This window comes from Mesocricetus auratus, unplaced genomic scaffold (genome assembly GCF_017639785.1).
Source record: "Mesocricetus auratus isolate SY011 unplaced genomic scaffold, BCM_Maur_2.0 Super-Scaffold_100006, whole genome shotgun sequence".
Lineage (NCBI taxonomy): Eukaryota > Metazoa > Chordata > Mammalia > Rodentia > Cricetidae > Mesocricetus > Mesocricetus auratus.
This window is the reverse complement of record NW_024429190.1, coordinates 52640126-52661246: the sequence shown is the minus strand read 5'-3', so window position 1 is coordinate 52661246 and position 21121 is coordinate 52640126. Positions and strand designations below refer to the sequence as shown.

General features: G+C 39.7%; 1 protein-coding gene across 3 annotated transcripts in view; it reads left to right on the top strand.

The window, feature by feature from the left end:
• Scfd2 (sec1 family domain containing 2) overlaps positions 1–21121 on the top strand; it is a 341734-nt gene that overhangs the window by 138581 nt on the left and 182032 nt on the right. For all 3 annotated transcript variants that reach the window (XM_040747205.1, XM_005080782.4, XM_021233387.2), the window contains exon 5: positions 3395–3644. In XM_040747205.1, coding sequence (XP_040603139.1) covers positions 3395–3644 — 250 coding nt within the window. The remainder of the gene's footprint in view (positions 1–3394; positions 3645–21121) is intronic.

The following is a 21121-nucleotide window of genomic DNA, read 5'->3' as shown; positions in this document are numbered from 1 at the left end:
TCACTCTAGCTTCAGGGAATCTACCATCCTCTTTAAACAGGTTCCAGGGATTGAACTGGGATCCCTGTATTTGCAAGGCAAGAACTTTATTGACTGAGTCATCCTTCTGGCTCTAGTTCCATCACAGTTATGTCAATATGAGCAGGTGGATATTTTTGTGTGTGTGTACTTTAGGTTATGTGAAAGTATTACCGTATGCAGCTGTTCTCAACTGGGAAGTCTTGCAATTGACTCTTGGGTCCTTTTGACATATCCCTCATCTATTTTGGGGTAGGGTACTATACTATCTTCCAGGCTCATCCTGTATTTTCCTTTCATATCCTTGGTGTCAGTCATCTCTTTGGATATCCCTGGTTAATTTTACCAAAGAAAAACATCAGTAACTAGGATCTAGTTGTGCTCATTGCCACTGAAATGTCACAGTTTTTTGTATCACCCCAGGGGACGGAGCTGAAATACATCAGGTGACCTATTTCACACACATAGTCATTGTTATTTCTGAACTTCTCTGTCTGTTTATAGAAAAGCTCCTTTTTTAACAGTCTATATTTTACTGAGTAGGTAACAGTATGAATATGACTTGCTGCCTTCTGCTGTTTGTAGTAAAGTAAATGGAGTAATGTGGCTTCCTGCTCTGCTGACCTCTAGTCCAGTAGTTCCCAACCTTCCTAATGCTGTGACTCTTTAATACACTTCATCATGTTCTGCTGAACCCCAACCACTAAATTTTTGTTGCTATTTCATAACTGTAATTTTGCTACTGTGGTGAATCATAATGTAGAGGTTTGCCAAAAGGGTCATGACCCATAAGTTGAGAATCACTGCTCTAGTCAGATCATATCATTTAGACTTGAAGAGATACTACAATGTTAAGGAACTACATAATGAAACAGTCAGAATTGCAATTAGGTTTTCAAAATGGGATATTTTTATTTTCCCATAATTCTCACATCCTTGTATCTGCCCATTCTGCTTGACTTTGTATTGAAGACAACTATTGACTTCTTGGGATGCTCAAAGCATATATTGAATGTAATTTTGCTGGTGTGAATAATAAAAGATGTGCTTGTGTCTCTAATGAAGAATTTTTCTCACTAGCATATATCATAGGCCAGAGATTTGAAAATGCAGATGCTATCAAGTACATTTTACAAGGTTGTCTCCTGCCCTGGCTCACTCTTTAGACTCATCTTTTAAAAGGCTTTCTTCGCCGGGCGTTGGTGGCGCACGCCTTTAATCCCAGCACTCGGGAGGCAGAGGCAGGCGGATCTCTGTGAGTTTGAGGCCAGGCTGGACCGACAGCCTCCAAAACAGAGAAATCCTGTCTCGTAAAACCAAAAAAAAAAAAAGGCTTTCTTCTCTGAGGGTATAGGGCTTTGGAGGGTAGGCACATCATGTATCCCCTTGACTGTTAAGAAATGGGATGGGAGGCAATGCAGGAATCTGCTTGTTATCATCCGAGAGGCTGGCAATGGAATAGGAAGCAAAGAGGCAAGCTGCAGCCTCTGTAACCCTCCCTGTGCAGGCCAACCAGATGGCTCCTCTCTTTAAATGACTCTTGGCACCTGGTGTAGCAGGGAACCCTTGAGGGGCTCCACCCTGAGCTGTACAACAGCTGTAGGGTTCCTCTAAACTTTTCTGTTCCTGGTACTTTGAGGAGTGAATATGCTTTTACTTGGTAAACCTCATCTTGTTACCATGTATATCTGTCCTTTCCATTCTTATCTTTTCCAATCCAAAGACTTAGCACTTTATTTTTGTGTAAGATGCCATAAACATACAATTATATTAGAAATACATGGTAAAGGCTCCTTGTATGTATAAAATAGAATTCTGAGTCTTATTTTGATGTGATCCATCTGAAATTGAGTGAAAGTGGCTAGAAAAGCTCTTTTGGTCTGGCCCTCTCCTTGACTGGAAGTGGCTAGAAGAGCTCTTTTGGGTGGCTCTCTTCCTGCAGTAGCCTTCAGCTGTTTGCATCTTTGCGTTTAAAGAAAGCATCTCTGCAGGGTTGTTCTGTCCCCGTGTCCTCTTGCTATGGCTTCTCCCATGTAAAGAGTGAGAAGGCCTGAAGTCCCATCTCCCTTTCCTGCCCCTTTTCCTCTGTAGTACTGACGACCATCTACTGCACCACAGCTTTTACTTTCTCAGTTTTTCAATGGTCTTTCCCCCTTTGCCATAAACCATGAGAGTAGAGAATGTGTCTGCCCCGTTTCTCAGGCCTAGAATAATGCAACATAGTAGGTGTTCAGGGAACACTTATGAATGAATGATGGAAATTCCACGTTCTGATAACTTCACCTTTAATTTGAATATGAAAACTAGTATCTATTTATCCAAAACGTCAAGATATATGCTGAAGATGTGTGTATTCCTTGACATAATAACTCCAGTGATACAGTGTTCTAGTCACCTGTAAATAGTTGGTATAAGAACTAAGACCATTATTTTAATTTGAGGTGGTAAACTGGAGAGATTGCTCAGTGGTTAGAGCACTGCCACTCTTCTAGAGGACCTAGGTTTGATTCCCATCACTCACATGGAAGCTAATAACCATCTGACACTCCAGTCCCTGGGGCGGAGTCAAGCGCCCTCTCTGGCCCCTGTGGGCACAGCATGCACAAGGTGCATACACATGTAGCACCATACAGTATAAAGACAGTTTGAGATGAATTACCTTCAAAAGAAATCTTGGACCCATTCTCAGTTTGAACCATTATTCTGTTTGTCAGAGTTTGCAGGAAATGGTCTTTGGTTGCTATAAGTATTCTGATCAATGTTTGCCAACATAGAACAAAGCAAAAAGGATATCCTGTAAGACAGTGATTCTTTTAAAGGAGTATTAGCACTCATTTGAATATGTAAATTCTAAGGAGTGTTAGCATTCATTTGAATATATAGATTCTGCTAAAGGAGCGTCAGCATTCATTTGAATAGATAATCTGCCAGGTTTGTTTTTCAAATTGTATTACTTTACATTTTTGTTTAAAATTTCAAGTTTTCAAAGTGTTTACATTTTCTTATAGAGCTGGGGAATCAAACTTGGGGCCTTGTGTGTGTGCTAGGTAAGCATTCTGCCACTGAGCTACATCCCCTGCCTGTTGAACCACTTACATTTTGTTTTCTAAAAAGTCGCCATCTTATTTGCTCAAGCCCCAGTAAGATCATTGTCAAGGGCCTGCAACTTCACTTGCCAATTAGGTTTTCAATTAGGTTTTCCTATGCCAGACTTCTGGCAGTGTTCTAGTCAGGATTAATAAACACAGATTTGGAAGGCAGTGTGGTCAATGAGTGCCGTAAAGATTTTGCAAGTACCTTCTTTGAACTAGTGTGGAACCCAAGTTATGTCTTTGTGGAAGGCTGACATATCTTCTTGTCCTTGCTCCTGTTTCAGAGCCTTGGGGATTCAACCATAGCAGTTGTGCTAAATCAGCTGCTACCTATGATTAAGTCCCCAAGCCAGAGAACCAGTGATGACTACAGTCCTGAGGAACTGCTCACCCTCCTCATATACATTTACTCTGTCGCTGGAGAGTTCACACTGGACAAAGACCTGAGAGAAGCTGAAGACAGGGTGAAGAAAGCATTGGCCCATGTCCTATCGGAGGAGTTGGAGTTGTCCCCTTTGCTACAGAAAATCACAGGTGAGTGTGGAGTACAGTACAGAACCCAAATCCTGAGACCACAGAAGCCAGGGTTCTGAGGAAAGACTGGAACAGGAGGAGGGGACCATGTCTAGCCACCTGCAGGGTCAGGCTGTCTTTCCATGGTTTTCCTTTTCTAGTAGTGGTAGTGGAATGGTCTGCTAAGAGCTTATCAGAATTCATGTTCGTTGGTGTCAGAGCCTTGGTCAAACAGAAAAATATTCAGAGAAAATTTGTTTTGTAAGGTGTTGCACAATGTCTTGGGATTAGAAATTGACATTTTCAGGAGTTTAATATTATTTTGAGACTGCTATACTTCATTTGAATTTTAATTAATTAGTACTATCCCAAATGATACCCTAGCCTCCCAGCAAAGTGGGCTGTACTAGTTTGGGAAGAATCTACAATTATCAGAGACTCTAATGACCCACCTCCAATAAGAACTGCACCATCACTCATGGAGGCATCCATATGTAGTCTTTTGACCCTTTCAATAGTTTATATTTGTGTAAAGTTAGTTTCAATGATATAAGTCATGCCTAGAAGTTATTGAAGTCTATACATAATGCATGACCACATTAAAAGCAGTCTCATTTCCTTTCAATAATTTGCACATGTGTGGGTATGTGTTTATATGTGTGTAGACATCCCTGCTCAGATAAGCTCAAGTGAGGCAGATTGTACTTACTCTACACCCCTGTGGGCCTCTTGGGGGCAAGTATGGAGATATCTCTGATCCAGACCACAGTGTTGGAGATCTTAGTGTCCCATGCATGTGGGTTTTATTTTGTGCCCACTTCTGACCTTTCCTGTGGCTGGTTATGGAGAGCAAAACCCTGATGAGATGGAAACTTCATTCAGTTTCCACAGACGGGAAGCATTTCCTTGCCTAGCATGGAACCTGCTTTCCAGTATATAATCTGCTTAATTAGAACGTGTGGAATTTGTTGCCATTTAGTTAAGTACAACACTATCTGCCATTACGTGTGTTTGTTTGGCTGGAAATAAATATTGACTTAGAATGCTTTAATATGGTTTATACAATGCTTAGAACAGAGCTTTGATTTAAAGTAAATTTGGATGCTAGGAGAATATTATTGGAAATTATGTTTAAACGAGCAATTCCCGAGTCAGACAGCAAAAGTAGTGTGCGTGATCTAATTACAGTTGTTTGGGTAGGCTTTATAACGTTTGTATGACAGCTTCTTGTTGAAACTGAAGTAATGCTCTAGGAATATTCCCTTAATATTCGCTCAAGGTGTTCACTGACCCTGCAGTTCATTTTTTATTAGTTTCTTGACACCTGCTCAGGATATTGCTTTTTCTTGCTTTGAAAACAACTTCTGTGAATTCATATTTGAGTAGGAAAAAATTGGTAGTTCATAATTTTTGAAGGTTTATTTATTTGTTTGTTTATTTATTTATTATGTGTACAGCATTCTGTGTCAATGTGTGCCTGCACATAGGAAGAGGGCACCAGATCTCATGATAGATGGCTGTGAGCCACCATGTGGTTGCTGGGACTTGAACTCAGGACCTCTGGAAGAACAGTCAGTGCTCTTAACCCCTGTGCCATCTCTCCTCCCCTGTTAGGTCATAATTTAAAAATTAGAAAATAAAAAGTTGTAGAACTTTTAAAGTTTTGCTTAAACCTTTTATAATATTACACATACATTTTTACCAGTATTAACTTTGGATATCTAGTGTAAGTGGTACAGAAGTGTTACTTTGGCGTGTGTGAATTAGTCACTGGAAAGCATACACATGGGTGCACACACACATTCTCTCTCTCTTAGCTTCTTTGTGTACCCAAAGGACTAATACTTTTGTTGTTGATTGATTTGGAATATCTTTATGACATATCTTTATTAATTACATTGAGAATTCAAATGTCCTTAAGAAAAAGGGTTTATATTCATAGATGCTGCTAAGGAAACTGACATTTGTGTATTGGGGTGAAAACTTAATCACATAGTATTGGAGTAATAGTGATTCAGTTTTGTTAGGAATGGATACTTCACCTGTATCCAAAACATGCATTGTCTTCCAGATATACATAGTATCTTGTACCAAGGTTAATGACTTTCCCAGGGCGCCTGTGGTCAGTACTGCACTTACAGCACTCCAAGGCGCAGGCTTGTTTTCTTCAGACTTAGTAGCAGACTGTATTTGATTCTTGATGGATATTCTGTGGTTGAGGAAAAATATTTTTTGAAATAATTTTGAAAATAAGTAATCAATAAAAGAATTCTGTGCCAAAATCTTACTGTCTTTACTGTTTACAGGATAACAAAATGCCCTGTTTTCACAGTTAAAAACTTTACCAAGCTGTCTTTTCTCAATTGCTAAGGGGGTTTTGTGGACATGAAGCCCACGTCTTTAGATATGAGGTACAAAACCTGCTTCAAGTTCATGTAACTGCTACATCCATTGCATGCTGTAGCTCAGGCTTTCTCACGCACATTGCATGTACTCAGTATCTGGAGAAAAAAACAATCTTATGGTTAATATTTTACATATTGCCTTTGCTTTCCATATGTCACTATTGTATCGTTGTACATGTTTGCCATATCCACCTATTTTTACACATGCATCCTGTTTTCTCTGCATTGTAATAAATTACAATATTATTTCTAGCTATAGAAATCTATTGGTGTCTGGTTTTCAGAAGCAAGGGTAACCAACTTTAATTCTGCTTATTTTAACAATATCTCTTGACAGTAATTGCCCACATTTAAAATTCATATTTTCTTTTATCTATTCATTGTGTAATTTATTTTTGACAGTTTCTTTCATGTCTCTTTTCTTCCTTTGTATAGGAAGGATAATAAAAACTGTGATTGGTAAAACAAAACAAAAACTGAACATGTTGGTCAATGGCAGCATGCTGTTTTCTTTGTAATCTGTACTCTTTTAAATAGATACTTCCCAGGGATGTTTCTAGAGTGGTGGGCAACTCTTTTCTATTTATTCAGAATAACTAGGGTTGGCTTTTGGGTGTTGGGGGTAGGAGCTGGAAAGAGAAAACTGGCCTGGCCTGCTTATGCTGGTTGGTGTTATGCTTCCTCAGTCCTGCTAAGTTCAAAGAGAATATGAGTTTCTCTGTAATTCAGTGTTCGCCTGCCAGCCACAAGAAAAATAAACCCATTTGAACTGTCTTCAGAGAATGAAATTTAATGCAGATTTTGAAGTGTACACTTGGAATGTTGTCCCACAGAGAGGTGTGCTGGACAAAGCAGGTCTGAATACAGAAATCTATAATTTAAAAATTCTGGCCCTGCCATTTCTTAGCAGTGTGGTGTTAGCTGGCAGCTCCCTGGCTTTGATTCTTGATATTGAACATCATTGCCTTTATTGATCACTTGTGATTTTGCTGAGCATGAAATGAAGTTCTGCATGAGAACTAGTTTTGAGTCCATTTGAAGTGGTAAATAAAGAATTATTTTTGCTAGTATGTGTCACATAGAGTTGAGCTCCTCAAACTTTTACAACTGATGCATATAGGCAGAGAGATGTTTGCATGGCTTGCTAGCTAGATTTTTATTAACTTGACACAAGCTAGAGTCATTTAGGAAGGAGGAGCCATAATTGAGAAAATTCCCCCACCAGATTGACCCGTAGAGTACTTTCTTGATTGATGATTGATGTAGGTGGGTTCATCCCACAGAGGGTGTTGTATCACCCCTGTGTAGATGGTATAAAATAGGTTGGGCAAACCATGAAGAGCAATCCAGTAAGCAGCATTCCTCCATGGCCTCTGCTTCAGTTCCTGCCTCCAGGGGCCTGCCTTGAGGACCTGCCCTGACTTCTCACTATGATGAACTATAACTGTAAGGTGAAATAAACCCTCTCCTCCCCAAGCTGTTTCTGCTTGGTATTTCATCACAGCAATAGATATCCTAAGACATAATGGTGCGCTGAGGTAAGTGGGCAGACTGTGGCTTAGAGCAATTGACCCGGGGGCATTAGCCACACTGCCCAGCAGCTGACCTGTGGACTGAGGTGAGGCAGTAGCTTGATATACCTGTTGCCTTCTGGGAGACATTGGTCAGAAAGCACTGAGTTAGGAAGGAAGAAAGAAAAACCTCCATATTCATTTAGAGCAAGCCACAGACTTATTGTGTATATTAATGAGTTTTATTGTGGTTTATGCCCACTCTACTTTGTATTCTCCTATACTACCCTAGACCTTTACCTTCCTCTACTTGATCTTGAATACCACATTTCCTCCATAATAATTCCTCTTCTATTTTCAGGTCTTTTTTTCTTTCTGTGCTTGGCTTAACACACTGTCCAGCACTTTCACTTATTTTCCTGCAAATGAACATATGGACTTTTATATATAAAACTAATTTGGATAAACTTTTTGGTTAGTTTTTGCTACTGCTCATTCATTTATTTTCCCTGGGTTTTCATGGTGCCTCTAAATACAAAGTCATAAGGGCACTGGGTCTGTTTAGTTCAGTTAATGAGAGAATGAATAGTTCTGAGTATCTCAAAATTCTGTGATTTAAGCTTGATGCATCATTAAACTGTAGAAAAAGTATAATTCACAGTTAAATTTATTTTACTCCCTTGTGATAAAATGGGATTATGGTTTACCTCAATGCCTCAGGATAAATTGCACTAGATGAACCTATCAGATGATGGTTTGCTTTTCTCAGAAAGATTAGAGATATTCTTCTTGAGTGTCCGGCAGCTGTACTTCTATCACTAAAGTCTGGAGGTAGAAGATTCTCCAGGGACCACCTGTCTAGGGTTTGGATAAGAAGGGAAGAAAGATAAAGGGAAAGGGCATTTATTGGTTGAGTCTGTACCCCACCATCATTTTTATTAGGGAAACAGTAATTTATGAAAGCTTTATCCAGAGACAAGAAAGTAAGTTCTGTTAGAAGAAGGAATATGGGAATGGGCAGTAGGTAGAACCTTGTATTTGCCACAGTTGTCACTGTAGCCATGCTTGGCAGGAACTTCTATACAAGATAATGTACTTTAAAGTTAAGTAATAACCCACATGTCCTCGTTTTACACTTAGAATATTGGAATTGTTCTCATTTCAAATGCTAAAATAATATATTGTCATGTGTTGGCAGCATTGGGCTTATATCACATTTTCAACTTATCAGTATTGATTAAACACATCTTTTTATTTAGCTTATTCTAAATTCTCCAAGCATAGAAACCCTGGGGCATCAATAGCATTAATTTTGAGGCTCTGAATTAGAATTTGGTGCAAATAGGTCTGGGTTCTGACTCTCAGTGATTGCAGATCATTTAATCTCACAGATTCTCATCTTCTTCATAAATAAAATGTATCCTCATAGTAGTAGTAGTCAAAACCCATGAGCTAATATGGCAAAAGTGCCTGACATAGAGCCTAATGCATAATGTGTCATCATAGTTATATCTCAACAATGAATTCCATCACTGAGTTGAGTCTGACCACAAAGGATTCCTTAGAGACAGAATTTTGGTGTTAGACCAGGCATTGACATCACTTTTAGGCCCGATAATCCTAGCTAATAAAACTGTAGTGTTAAAAGCACACTTCTATGTATCTCCCTGGAATAGCAAAGAATACACAAGCAAGAGTCTATAAACTTGCATCTAATAAACATACTACTGGCATCTCAGCTCTAATAAGGTACACCTGGAACACTAACTTCTTTCTGTGATAATATCTTCACAAATGCACTACTAGTTTTTTTAAACATATTTTGGAACAGAAGACAAAATTATATCTAAAACAAAAATAATAGCATTTCAGTTTTCACCATGTTTTCATTTTTCAGTAGCTATTGCTGTGGGGGTTTGAATGTGAATGTTCTCCAAAGGTTCCTGTGTAAGAACCCTTGGTCTCCACTTGGTGGTACTGTTTGGGAATGTCTAAAAGGTGTGGCCTTCCTGGAGGACATGCATATTGCCAGGGAAGGCCTTTGAGGTTTCAAAGCCTCATGGGGGCTCTCAGCATTCTGCTGCATCTGCCGTATCTACCTGCTGCCCTGCCTACCAGCTGTGTGGTGATGGACTCCTATCCCTCTGGAACTGTAAGCCCAAACAAACCCTTCGTTCTATAAGTTGCTTTGGTCATGGTGTTTTACCACAGAATGAAAAAGTAACGAATACAGTTGCATTCTCCCATAAATCCAGGCACACTCTTTGACGGTTTTGTAGTTGCTTAGATTTTTATGCCTAGGATTCACAAGGCACAGTATTACTATGCTTTGATAGTGGAACTGTGTTCTCAACAGTTGTGGCTGTGTACTTACTTTGCACACAAAGAAATCAAGACCTCTTATCGTCTGTATATAGTACGGCTAATTCCTTTCTTGAGTTAATCTTGTATCCTGCCACTTGGCTGAAGGTGTTAATCAGCTGTAAGAGTTCCCTGGTAGAGTTCTTTGGGTCACTTATGTAAACTATTATATCATCTGCAAATAGTGAAAGCTTTACCTTTTCCTTTCCAATTTGTATTCCCTTGATCTCCTTTTGTTGTCTTATTGCTCTAGCTAGAACTTCAAGTACAATATTGAAAAGGTATAGAGAGAGTGGACAGCCTTGTCTTGTTCCTGATTTTAGAGGAATTGCCTTGAGTTTCACTCCATTCAGTTTGATGTTGGCTGTTTGTTTGCTGTATATAGCTTTTATTATGTTCAAGTATGTTCCTGTTACCCCAGATCTCTCCAAGACCTTTATCATGAATGGGTGTTTGGTTTTGTCAAAGGCCTTTTCAGCATGTAATGAGATGATCATGTGATTTTTATTTCTCAGCTTGTTTATATGGTGCATTACATTGATAGATTTTCATATGTTGAACCATCCGCGCATCCCTGGAGTGAAGCCTACTTGATCATGGTGGATGAGTTTTCTGGTGTATTCTTGGATCCGATTTGCCAGTATTTTATTGAGTATTTTTGCATCGATGTTCATGAGGGAAATTGGTCTGACGTTCTCTTTCTTAGTTGTGTCTTTGTGTGGCTTGGGTATCATGTTACTGAAGCCTCATAAAAAGAGTATATACAGACAATAAGAGGGCTGAGAAAGAATCAGAGAAACATCACCCTTTACAATTGCCACACACAACATAACATACCTTGGAGTAATGCTAACCAAACAAGTGAAAGACCTGTATTGCAAGAACTTTGAATCTTTAAAGAAAAAAATTAAAGAAGACACTAGAAAATGGAAAGATCTCCCATGCTCTTGGATAGGTAGGATCAATGTAGTAAAAACGGCAATCCTGCCAAAAGCAATCTACAGACTCAATGCAATCCCCATCAAAATTCCAGCACAATTCTTCACAGACCTTGAAAGAACAATTCTCAACTTTATATGGAAAAACAAAAATCCAGGATAGCCAAGACAACTCTGCTCCACCAAGCAACATCTGGGGCATCACCATTTCTGACTTCAAGCACTATTATAGAGCTTTTTTTTTTAATTTTATTTTCCAGTTTAAATTTAGATAAGAATCAAGGTTGCTTCACAAGTCAGTTCCAGGTCCCTCTCCCATTCCCTCCCTTCCTCCCGTGCCCTCCCCTCCCCCCCCCCGTTATCCTCTCATTTCTCCAGGGAGGGTGAGGCCCTCCATCGGGGTGTCCATAGTGTGTCATTTCATATAGGGCAGGGCCTAGACCCTTTCCCAAGAGTTCTGGGTGAGAGTGCACCTCACATTGTTCTATTGGAGTCCAAAGTCCGTGTGTATACTTGGGATGGGTACTGATCTGCTGCCCAAGGCTCAATAGATTCCCTAGGCCTCTTCACTGACACCCAGATTCAGGGGGTCTTGATCAGTCCCATGCTGGCTTCCCAGGCAAATGCCTGGGATTCAAGAGTTAACCTTTGTCTGGTCAGCTGTTTCTGGGGGTTAAACCAGCCCAGTCTTAATCCCTTTGATCATCAGTCCTCCCTCTCTGTTACTGGCTTTCTTGAGTTCAGCTCAGTACTTAACCAAGGGAGTTAAGTACTGAGCCTCTTCTTCGATCAGCCACTAAATAAAGTTTCTGTTTCCCAGACTCTCTGGCCATAGGATTGTAGGCTGGCACTCCCCAGATCTATGTCTAAAATCCATATATGAGAGAGTACATGCCATGTTTCTCTTTTTGTGACTGGGTTACCTCACTCAGGATGGTTTCTTCTAGTGTCATCCATTTGCCTGCGAATCTCATGATTCCATTATTTTTTTCTGCTGAATAGTACTCCATTGTGTAGATGTACCACATTTTCTCTATCCACTCTTCAGGTGAGGGACATCTAGGTTGCTTCCACGTTCTGGCAATTACAAATAAAGCTGCTATGAACATAGTGGAACAGACCTCTTTGTTGTATGAATGGACATCTTTTGGATATATGCCTAAGAGTCGAGTTGCTGGGTCTTGTGGTAGGTTTATTCCCATTTTTCTGAGGAATCTCCATACTGATTTCCAAAGTGGCTGAACCAGTTGGCACTCCCACCAGCAATGGAGGAGTGTCCCCCTTTCACCACATCCTCTCCAGCATAAATTGTCATTGGTGTTTTTGATTTTAGCCATTCTGACAGGGGTGAGATGGTATCTGAGAGTTGTTTTGATTTGCATTTCCCGGATGGCTAAGGTTGTTGAGCACTTTCTCAAGTGCCTCTCAGCCATTTTAGACTCCTCTATTGAAAACTCTCTATTTAGTTCTGCAGCCCACTTTTTAATAGGGTCCTTTGGTGTTTTGGAGACTTGCTTCTTGAGTTCTTTGTAAATTTTGGAGATCAACCCTCTGTCAGATGTGGGATTAGTGAATATTTTTTCCCATTCTGTGGGCTGCCTTTTTGTCTTGCTGACTGTGTCCTTTGCCTTACAGAAGCTTCTCAGTTTCAGTAGGTCCCATTTATTAATTGTTGATCTTACTGCCTGTGCTACTGGTGTTATGTTCAGGAAGCTGTATTATAGAGCTTATAGTCCTGAAAACAGCTTGGTATTGGCACAAAAATAGACAGGTAGACCAATGGAATCAAATTGAACACTCTGAGATTAATTCACAAACCTATAAACAGCTGATTTGACAAAGAAGCTAACATTATACAATGGAAAAAAGATAGCATCTTCAACAAATGGTGCTGGAATAGCTGGATATTGGCATGTAGAGACTGCAGATAGATCCATGTCTATTGCCATGCACAAAACTTAAGTCCAACTGGATCAAAGATCTCAACATAAATCCAGCCACACTGAACCTGTTTGAAAAGCAAGTGGGAGGTACCCTTGAATGAACTGGTACAGGATACTGCTTCCTGATCGTAATACCAGTAGCACAAACACTGAGATCAACAATTTATAAATGGGACCTCCTGAAACTGAGAAGCTTCTGTAAGGAAACAGGGAGGTTCCTAAGAGATATATATCATGATACCCCAGAGAATTGGAATGAGGCAAGATCTCTTGAGCAGATGAAGGGATGCTCTCTCAGCCTGGACACATAGGGAAGGGCCTAGGTCCTGCCCTGGATGAAATGATAGACTCTGGAGATTCCCCCAAGGAGGGCCTCACCCTGCCTGGCAAATGATGTGGGGATGCTGGTGGAGGGACAAGGGAGGATGGGTGGGAGAAGGAGCTGGGATTGACATTTGAAGCATGCATGTTTCTAATTTAAATAAAAAACATAAAAAAAGAAATCAAGACAACCAATGATAACTGCCTTGTATCAACTCACCAACCAAATATCCTGTTGAGTGCAAAAACTGGGCTGCAGCCTGTCTCTGGATTTCCAGTCTAGAGTTCTTGTTAGGCTGGTGATTCTCAGCCTTGGTTTTATGTGTCCCTGCAGAAACACTGTTCTTACAGCTGATGTCCACCAGATAAGAGTACTTCAGGAATCATCTGGAAATAGGGTTACTCCTTGCATATGAACACACAAATATTTGCAGGTCTATTGTGATTTATTAAAGCTTTTCCTCAGGTTTGTGGAAGGTAATGCTTATAAAATGTGAAGCAATTTCAAACAGAATTATTAAGGAAAAATAAAAGAGGGGATAATATGAATTTCTCCTTTGGGATTTCTTTTACTGTCATGTCTGCATCCTTTTCTAATTTCATACGTTTCTCTTAGTAATACACCAAATTTCTGATGATGCATTTCTCTATATAATACTGTCCTATGGATACCATTTAACAAAAAAGCACTGCAAATCTTTCTCTTAAGCGTTCCTTCTGGTTTGGTAATAACAAAGGATTTCTATAGTAACCCTAAGAGTGTTTCTGTAAGCCCATCATTGGCCTTTGCATTGCTGGAATTTCTCATCCCACCAGGCCCTGCTGTGCTTCAGCTCCAAAACACACAGATGCTATATTAATTATAAATCTGTTGGCCGATGGCTTGGGCTTATTATTGGCTAGCTCTGTCTTAATTATTAACCCATTTCTGTAAATCTATGTATTTCCATGTGGCCTTGGCTTACCGGAGAATACCTGGACCTGTTACTCCTTTTGGTGGCTCCATGGCATCTCCTGTGACACCTCTTTGCTTTCCTTTCCCAGAATTCTCCTCGTCTCCTAGCCCCACTTATCTTCCTGCCTCTATTGGCCAGTGTTTTACTCATCAACCATTAAGAGAAACATATATATAGAAGGACATCCCCCATCACCTTTGTATTACATACACTTGAGTAAAAATGTTAGTCCATTATTATAGGTGATGGTGTATCAACCTATAACCACAAAGTCAACATACACAGTTAAAGGAATTCATTTGGGATTAATAGAAAAATCCATGTAAGGTTTCACCTCATCTATTGGTTCTAACCTGTGGATTCTCCTGGATTATGGCACGCAGGTACCAGACATTTCCACTAAAGGCTGTGTTTTCCTTTCTTGTCTCGGGTCTGCCAGAACAACAACAACTAAAAAGCATTGAGTTGTTTTCTACAGTGGCTTGCAACCCTGCTTCTCTACCTGGGTCCTTCCTTCTCTTGATTTCTGATTTCTGTTACAAACTCTGATGGAGAACATATGTCTGCTCTCCAATCACTCCCCCGAGAAATGTTAGAACTGTTACATTTGGTTTTACTACCCAACATACTAAAACAGTTAACCACAGCACATATTACTAAATAGCCATATCAAGTGAAGTTGAAAACGTTTACTACATATTTAAAATATGTCACAAGTTGTGCAGAAAGAAATGCAGAGCTGCCTATTGAGGTAGTTAACCAGCAAAGCAGTCTCACTAGCATAAGGGATCCCTACAAGTTATTTTTTAGGCACTTCATTTTTCCCTGGAGTATCATATAAAGCAATCATTATTAATTGTAACACTAGGACAGATCTTTGTGTGCTTATGTGTATGTGTGTATAAATGCATGGAGCATGCTGTCTATGTCACCAGTTTTTATATCTGCAAATAGTACAAACTGTAGTGCTGTCGTGCATCAAATAATGACATTTGAGTTAGCCATGGACAGTATATGTGATAGTGAGTTTGTAGAGAATCTCATGTTTACTGTCTCTTGATTGATGCAAGAAGCCATGTAGAGTGTAACCTACACCATCTAGATTTGTGTAGTCAACTCTGATGTTCACATTATGATGTAATCACCTTATGATGTATTTCTCAGAACATACTCCCATTATTAAACATCTAATGACTATAATTATGCATATGCTTTGACAAATAAGGTTTTTATTAGTTTTCATAAATAATAGATGTGGTATAAGTTTCCTAATAATAAAAGAATGTGTGATATACAAGGGCTGAAAACATAGCTATGGTTGGGTCCAGGTATTGCCAAAAATATCACAATGTGGAGAAAACCTGCTTCTCCAATGTACCCATTGGAATGCATCCTGAATTTCTCTAGGTCAGTGGTTCTAAGTCTTTGCAAATCTGTAATCCTTTAATACAGTTTCTTATGTAGTGGGAGCCCCAAACAGTAAAATTATTTCATTGCTACTTCATAACTATAATTTTTCTATTATTATGAATAGTAATATAAACATCTGATGTACAGGATATCTGACCCCATATGGGTCACAATCCACAGTTAAGAACTGCTGCTGTAGTGTCTTATAAAATAGCATCAGAGTAGGAGTCAGCTGAAATAATATCTGAAACTAAGGCCAGGCATGGTGACACAGGCTCTTGATCCTAGTATTCAGTGGCCTGAGGCAGAAGGATCATGAGTTCAGGGCTAGCCTGAACTACATAGCAAGTTCCAGGAATAGTCTCCTCAAAAAGAAGAGAAAGAGGAAGGACAAAAGACTAAAGCTTCTTGAGCCTTGTAATCGCTCCTCCATATTCAATTAGCTATAATTGTGATTGCCATGTAATTATTTATAATTCTTTTAATATAAGCTTTTGAAGGGCATGGATGTCATTTGGATAAAATTTCATCTCCACTCTGTTTACATTTCCTTAAGATGATTATAATTAGACTTTCTTGAATACAGAAGTGATACTCATTTTGCTCCCTAATTATTGCAATAGGACTTAAAAATCATTTGCAAACTAACTTTCAAAAGAAAGTGTCCTAACATTTTGGTAAGTACTTTTGCAAAATCAATCAGTAAATAGATATGTGATAAATTCCAGATGATGGTGTCAGACAGTATATTGTTTACATGTTTTGGTGTTGGTCTATTGTAGTCATAGTGCCTTGGATAAAATCACAAGTATATAGCATGATAAATGTATTAAAAAGTGATATTGTGAAAGAAGATCTTGGGAATGTTGGTGTCTTTTTTATAGTTGATTTTTTTATTTAGAAACAATCATTTTACATATCAATCCCCCTTCCCTCTCCTTCCCATCCTGCCATGCCCTCTACCAACCCCCCCCACTCCCCAAAGACTGTGAAGTCTTTCATGGGGGATCAGCAAACTCTGTCACATCATTTGGGGGAGGACCTAGGCCCTCCTCCATGTATCTAGGGTGAAATCACTCCATAGGGAATGGACTCCCAAAGTCCATTTGTGCACTAGGGATTAATATTGGTTCCACTGTTAGAGGTCCCATAGACTTCCCAGGCCTCCTAACTGGCACCCACATTCAGAGGGTTTGGTTCAGTCCAATGCTGGTTACCCAGCTTTACGACTGGCGTCCATGTGCTCTCAGTAGGTCAGGTCAGCTGGTTCTGTGGGTTTCTTCAACACATTCTTGACTCCTTTGCTCATCCCTCCTCCCTCTCTACAACTGGACTTCAGGAGTATGGCTCAGTGCTTAGCTGTGAGTGTCTGCTTCTGCTTCCATCTGCTACTGGATGAAGGCTCTAGGATGGCAATAAAGGTAGTCATCAATCTCATTATAGGGGAAGGGCATCAAAGGCAGCCTCTCCATTACTGCCTAGATTCTTAGTTGGGGTTATCATTGTGGATCTCTGTGCCAGATTTCTCTTTAAACCTATACTGACTCTCAATATTAAGGCATCCTTTTTCTTGCTCTCCTCTATTCTTCCCCTGACTCCGTCTTCCTGATCACTCATGTCCTCCTCCCCACCTCTTCTTCTCCCCTTCTCCTTTTCCTATCTCCCTCCTCTCTCCCGCTGTGCTCCCAATTTGCTCAGTAGTTCTTGTCCCTTTCTCCTTTTTCAGTGGACCATACATGTTTCTCTTAGGGTCTTCCTCATTTCCTAGTTTCTCTGGCGGTATGGATTGTAGGTTGGTAGTCCTTTGCTCTATGTCTAATATCCATTTATGAGTGAATACATACAATGCTTGTCTTTCTGTGACTGGGTTACCTTACTCAGAATGGTTTCTTCCAGTTCCATCCATTTGCCTGTGAATTTCAAGGTTCCATTGTTTTTTTTGTTGTTGTTGTTGTTGTTTTGTTTTTGCTGAGTAATATTCCATTGTGTAAATGTACCACATTTTCTTCATCCGTTCTTGGTTGAGGGGCATCTAGGTTGCTTCCAGGTTCTGGCTATTACAAACAACACTGCTATGAGCATATGTCCTAGTTGTATGAATGTACATCCTTTGGGTATGTGCCCAAGAGTCGAATTACTGGATCTTGAGGTCGACTGATTCCCATTTTCCTGAGAAACTGGCATACTGATTTCCAAAGTGGCCGCACTCCTACCAGCAAAGGAGGAGTTTTCCTCTTTCTCCACATCCTCTCCAGCATAGACTGTTATTGGTGTTTTTGATTGCAGCCATTCTGGCCAGTGTAAGATGGTATCTCAGAGTTGTCTTGATTTGCATTTCCCTGATGGCTAGGGATGTTGAACACTTTCTTAAATGTATTTCAGCCATATTAGATTCCTCTATTGAGAATTTTCTATTTAGTTCTGAATACCACTTTTTAATTGATTTGTTTAGTATTTTGGTGACTAGCTTCTTGAGTTCCTTGTATATTTTGGAAATCAGCCCTCTGTCAGATGTGGGATTGGTGAAGATCTTTTCCCATTCTGTGGGCTGCCATTTTGTCTTGTTTACTGTGTCCTTTGCCTTACAGAAGTTTCTCAATTTCAGGAAGTCTTATTTATTAATTGTCATCTTAGTGTCTGTGCTACTGGAGTTATGTTCAAGAAGCTGTCTCCTATACCAATTTGTTCAAGGGTACCTCCCATTTTCTCTTCTAAGAGGTTCAGTGCGGCTGGATATATGTTGAGGTCTTCGATCCACTTGGACTTAAGTTTTGTGCATGGTGTTAGATAAGGATTGATCTTCAGTCTTCTACATGTCAGCATCTAGTTATTCCATCACCCTTTGTTGAAGATGCTTTCCTTTTTCCATTGTATAATTTTAGCTTTGTCAAAAATCAGGTATTCATAGGTGTATGGGTTAATATCTGGATCTTCAGTTCTTTTCCATTGGTCTACCAGTCTATTTTTGTACCAATACCTAGCTGTTTTCTATTATAGCTCTATAATAGAATTTGAAGTCGAGAATGGGGGTGCCTCCGGGAGTTCCTTTATTGTACAGTGTTGTTTTGGCTGTCCTGTTTTTGTTCCATATAAAGTTGAGTTTTGTTCTTTCAAGGCCTGTGAAGAATTGTGTTGGGATTTTGATGGGGATTTCATTGAATCTGTAGATTGCTTTTGGCAAGATTGCCATTTTTACTGTGTTGCTCCTACCTATCTAAGAGCATGGGAGATTTTTTTCCATTTTCTGGTGTCTTCTTTAATTTCTTTCTTTAAAGACTCAAAGTTCTTGTTATATAGGTTTTTCACTTGTTTGGTTAGCATTGCCTCGAGATATTTTATGTCGTTTGTGGCAATTGTAAAGGGTGATGTTTCTCTGATTTCTTTCTCAGAACATTTATTGTCTGTATATAGTAGGGCTACTGATTTTTTTTTTAGTTAATCTTGTATCCTGTCAGTTAGCTGAAGGTATTTATCAGCTGTAGGAGTTCCCTGGTAGAGTTTTTTGGGTCACTTATGTAAACTATCATATCATCAGCAAATAGTGAAAGTTTGACTTCTTCCTTTCCAAATTGTATCCCCATGAACTCCTTTTGTTGTCTTATTGCTCTAGCTAGAACTTCAAGTACAGTATTCAAGAGATATGGAGAGAGTGGACAACCTTGTCCTGTTCCTGGTTTTAGAAGAATCACACTAAGTTTCTCTCCATTTAGTTTTGTTTGCTGTATATTGCTTTTATCATGTTTAGATATGTTCCTGTTATCCCTGATATTTATTGAGAGTGAAGAAAAACAGAGGTACAAACATTTCAGCCTAAAATTGTGGCAAAGATGGATGGATGATAGACAATTAGATAGGTAGATGATAGTTAGAGGCAAAGATGGATGGATGGATAGATGGATGGGTGGTTAGGTGGGTGGGTGAGTGGATGATGAATGGATGGGTGCATGATGGATGGGTTAGTGGAATGGGAGAAGGAAAGACTAACATGTTAGACACTGAAAGGGGCATGTATGCAAGGACTTGTGTTTGAAACATAACTATAAATCTAATTCTCATATAGGCTGATTGACTGTCTTCGTGTTTTGCCTGGTAACTCTGTCCTTAGCCCCTGATCTGAATTGGTCCCCAGTGGGGTGGTGATTTTCACTGAAGCATATATAAAATAGTCCCCTCCTTTTTCTTATTCCTTTCATTTTTTAATGCAAAACACATGCCTGCACCTCTTCCTCAGGCTCTTGATTTGTTGCCAGGCTGACAGAGAGCCAGCTGGAACAGGAAACTGATATGGTGCAGTGCTCATTAGCAATGTACATTTTCTAATGCAACAAAAGTTAGTGTGCTAGGTTTTAGAAGCTGTGGCTTTATCCAAACCATTCACTAAAATGAGTGGATTCTTTATTTCTTTATCTGTGTCATGCTGGTGCAGATAAATAGTTTAATCGGAACAAGTCTTTTCACATAGTGGTGTAGGATATCAACACCATGCAAGGAATCCAGTCACTGGTCAAGAAAGGCTTCTTCCTAATTAAATGTGTTTGGGTACTTTTTCTGGCTGGTAATTCACACCCTTTTTGTGAGTATGGCAACCAAACACTGGAATAACTATATTTACAGCTGCTCGTGTTCTTTCACCTGTGTTTTATAGGAAATGAAGCAGCGTCATTGTTCATATTTAATAAATGCAGAGCGCTTTACATTGTGTTCCCAGAAACTGGTTTCCATAGTATGTAATTGTGTTTTTCTTAATTTTTAAACTTTAATCTCTCTCCTACCATCACCTTCATCCTTTCCTCTCAGAGAGAAATCAGAGAGCAAGTACAGAGCACCTCAGTGACTGGGGGCTTAGGGAGTTAGCACACTTCTCTTGATTATTTCAAGTTGTTCTCCTAGGAAACAGGAATCCAGACAAGAATGACATAATCTGTCTCTTTAGAACCAAGGATATGTAATGGCTTTTGAGTAGGGGTGATTACAGCGTTTCAGAGAAGCAGCCCTGCTAGGTACAGGCTGGAGGTGTGGGAGCTGTTTTGGGTCTGGGAAGCCATCCTCAGCCTCCAGCAGAACAAAAGCCAGCCTGGGGTATGTGTGCTGGGGAGTTGTGGATGGTGCATGCAAAGGGGAAACTAGCGTTAGCTATTCTTACTGTTGTTATCTTGGCAGTTCCTGCTTGAGCCAAATCATGCCTAAGTTTATTTTAAACACATACTTAATATGTGAGAAAAATCAGGATAATATTTCTGAGGAATAGTTTCCCCTGTGTTTGCCTCTCTCAGTGTGGGGATTCAGCTCAGGGCCTTGATTGAACTAGGCGATATTCCAATGCACCAAACACAGTATTTTGGGTTTTTGATCAACTCTTATTTTTCTATTTGACAGTGGGGGAAAAAAAGCAACATTTTTCCTAAAATAATAGAACAGCAAACGTACACATGATCAGGCTGAAAAAAATCTGGGACATTATTCTCCAGGGTAGGGTGGAGCCCCAGTTACAAATAGTGTGCTACACCCAGGTCATCCTCTGTGTCTGCATTCAGCAACACACCCTCCATCCTGGGCCTTGCAGAGCAGTAAAGTATTGCTTTCCATGATAACCTCTCTCTGGGGGTCGCTTTCTTCTTTAATTCCTTTTGTTCCTACCACAAGTCTTATGCTT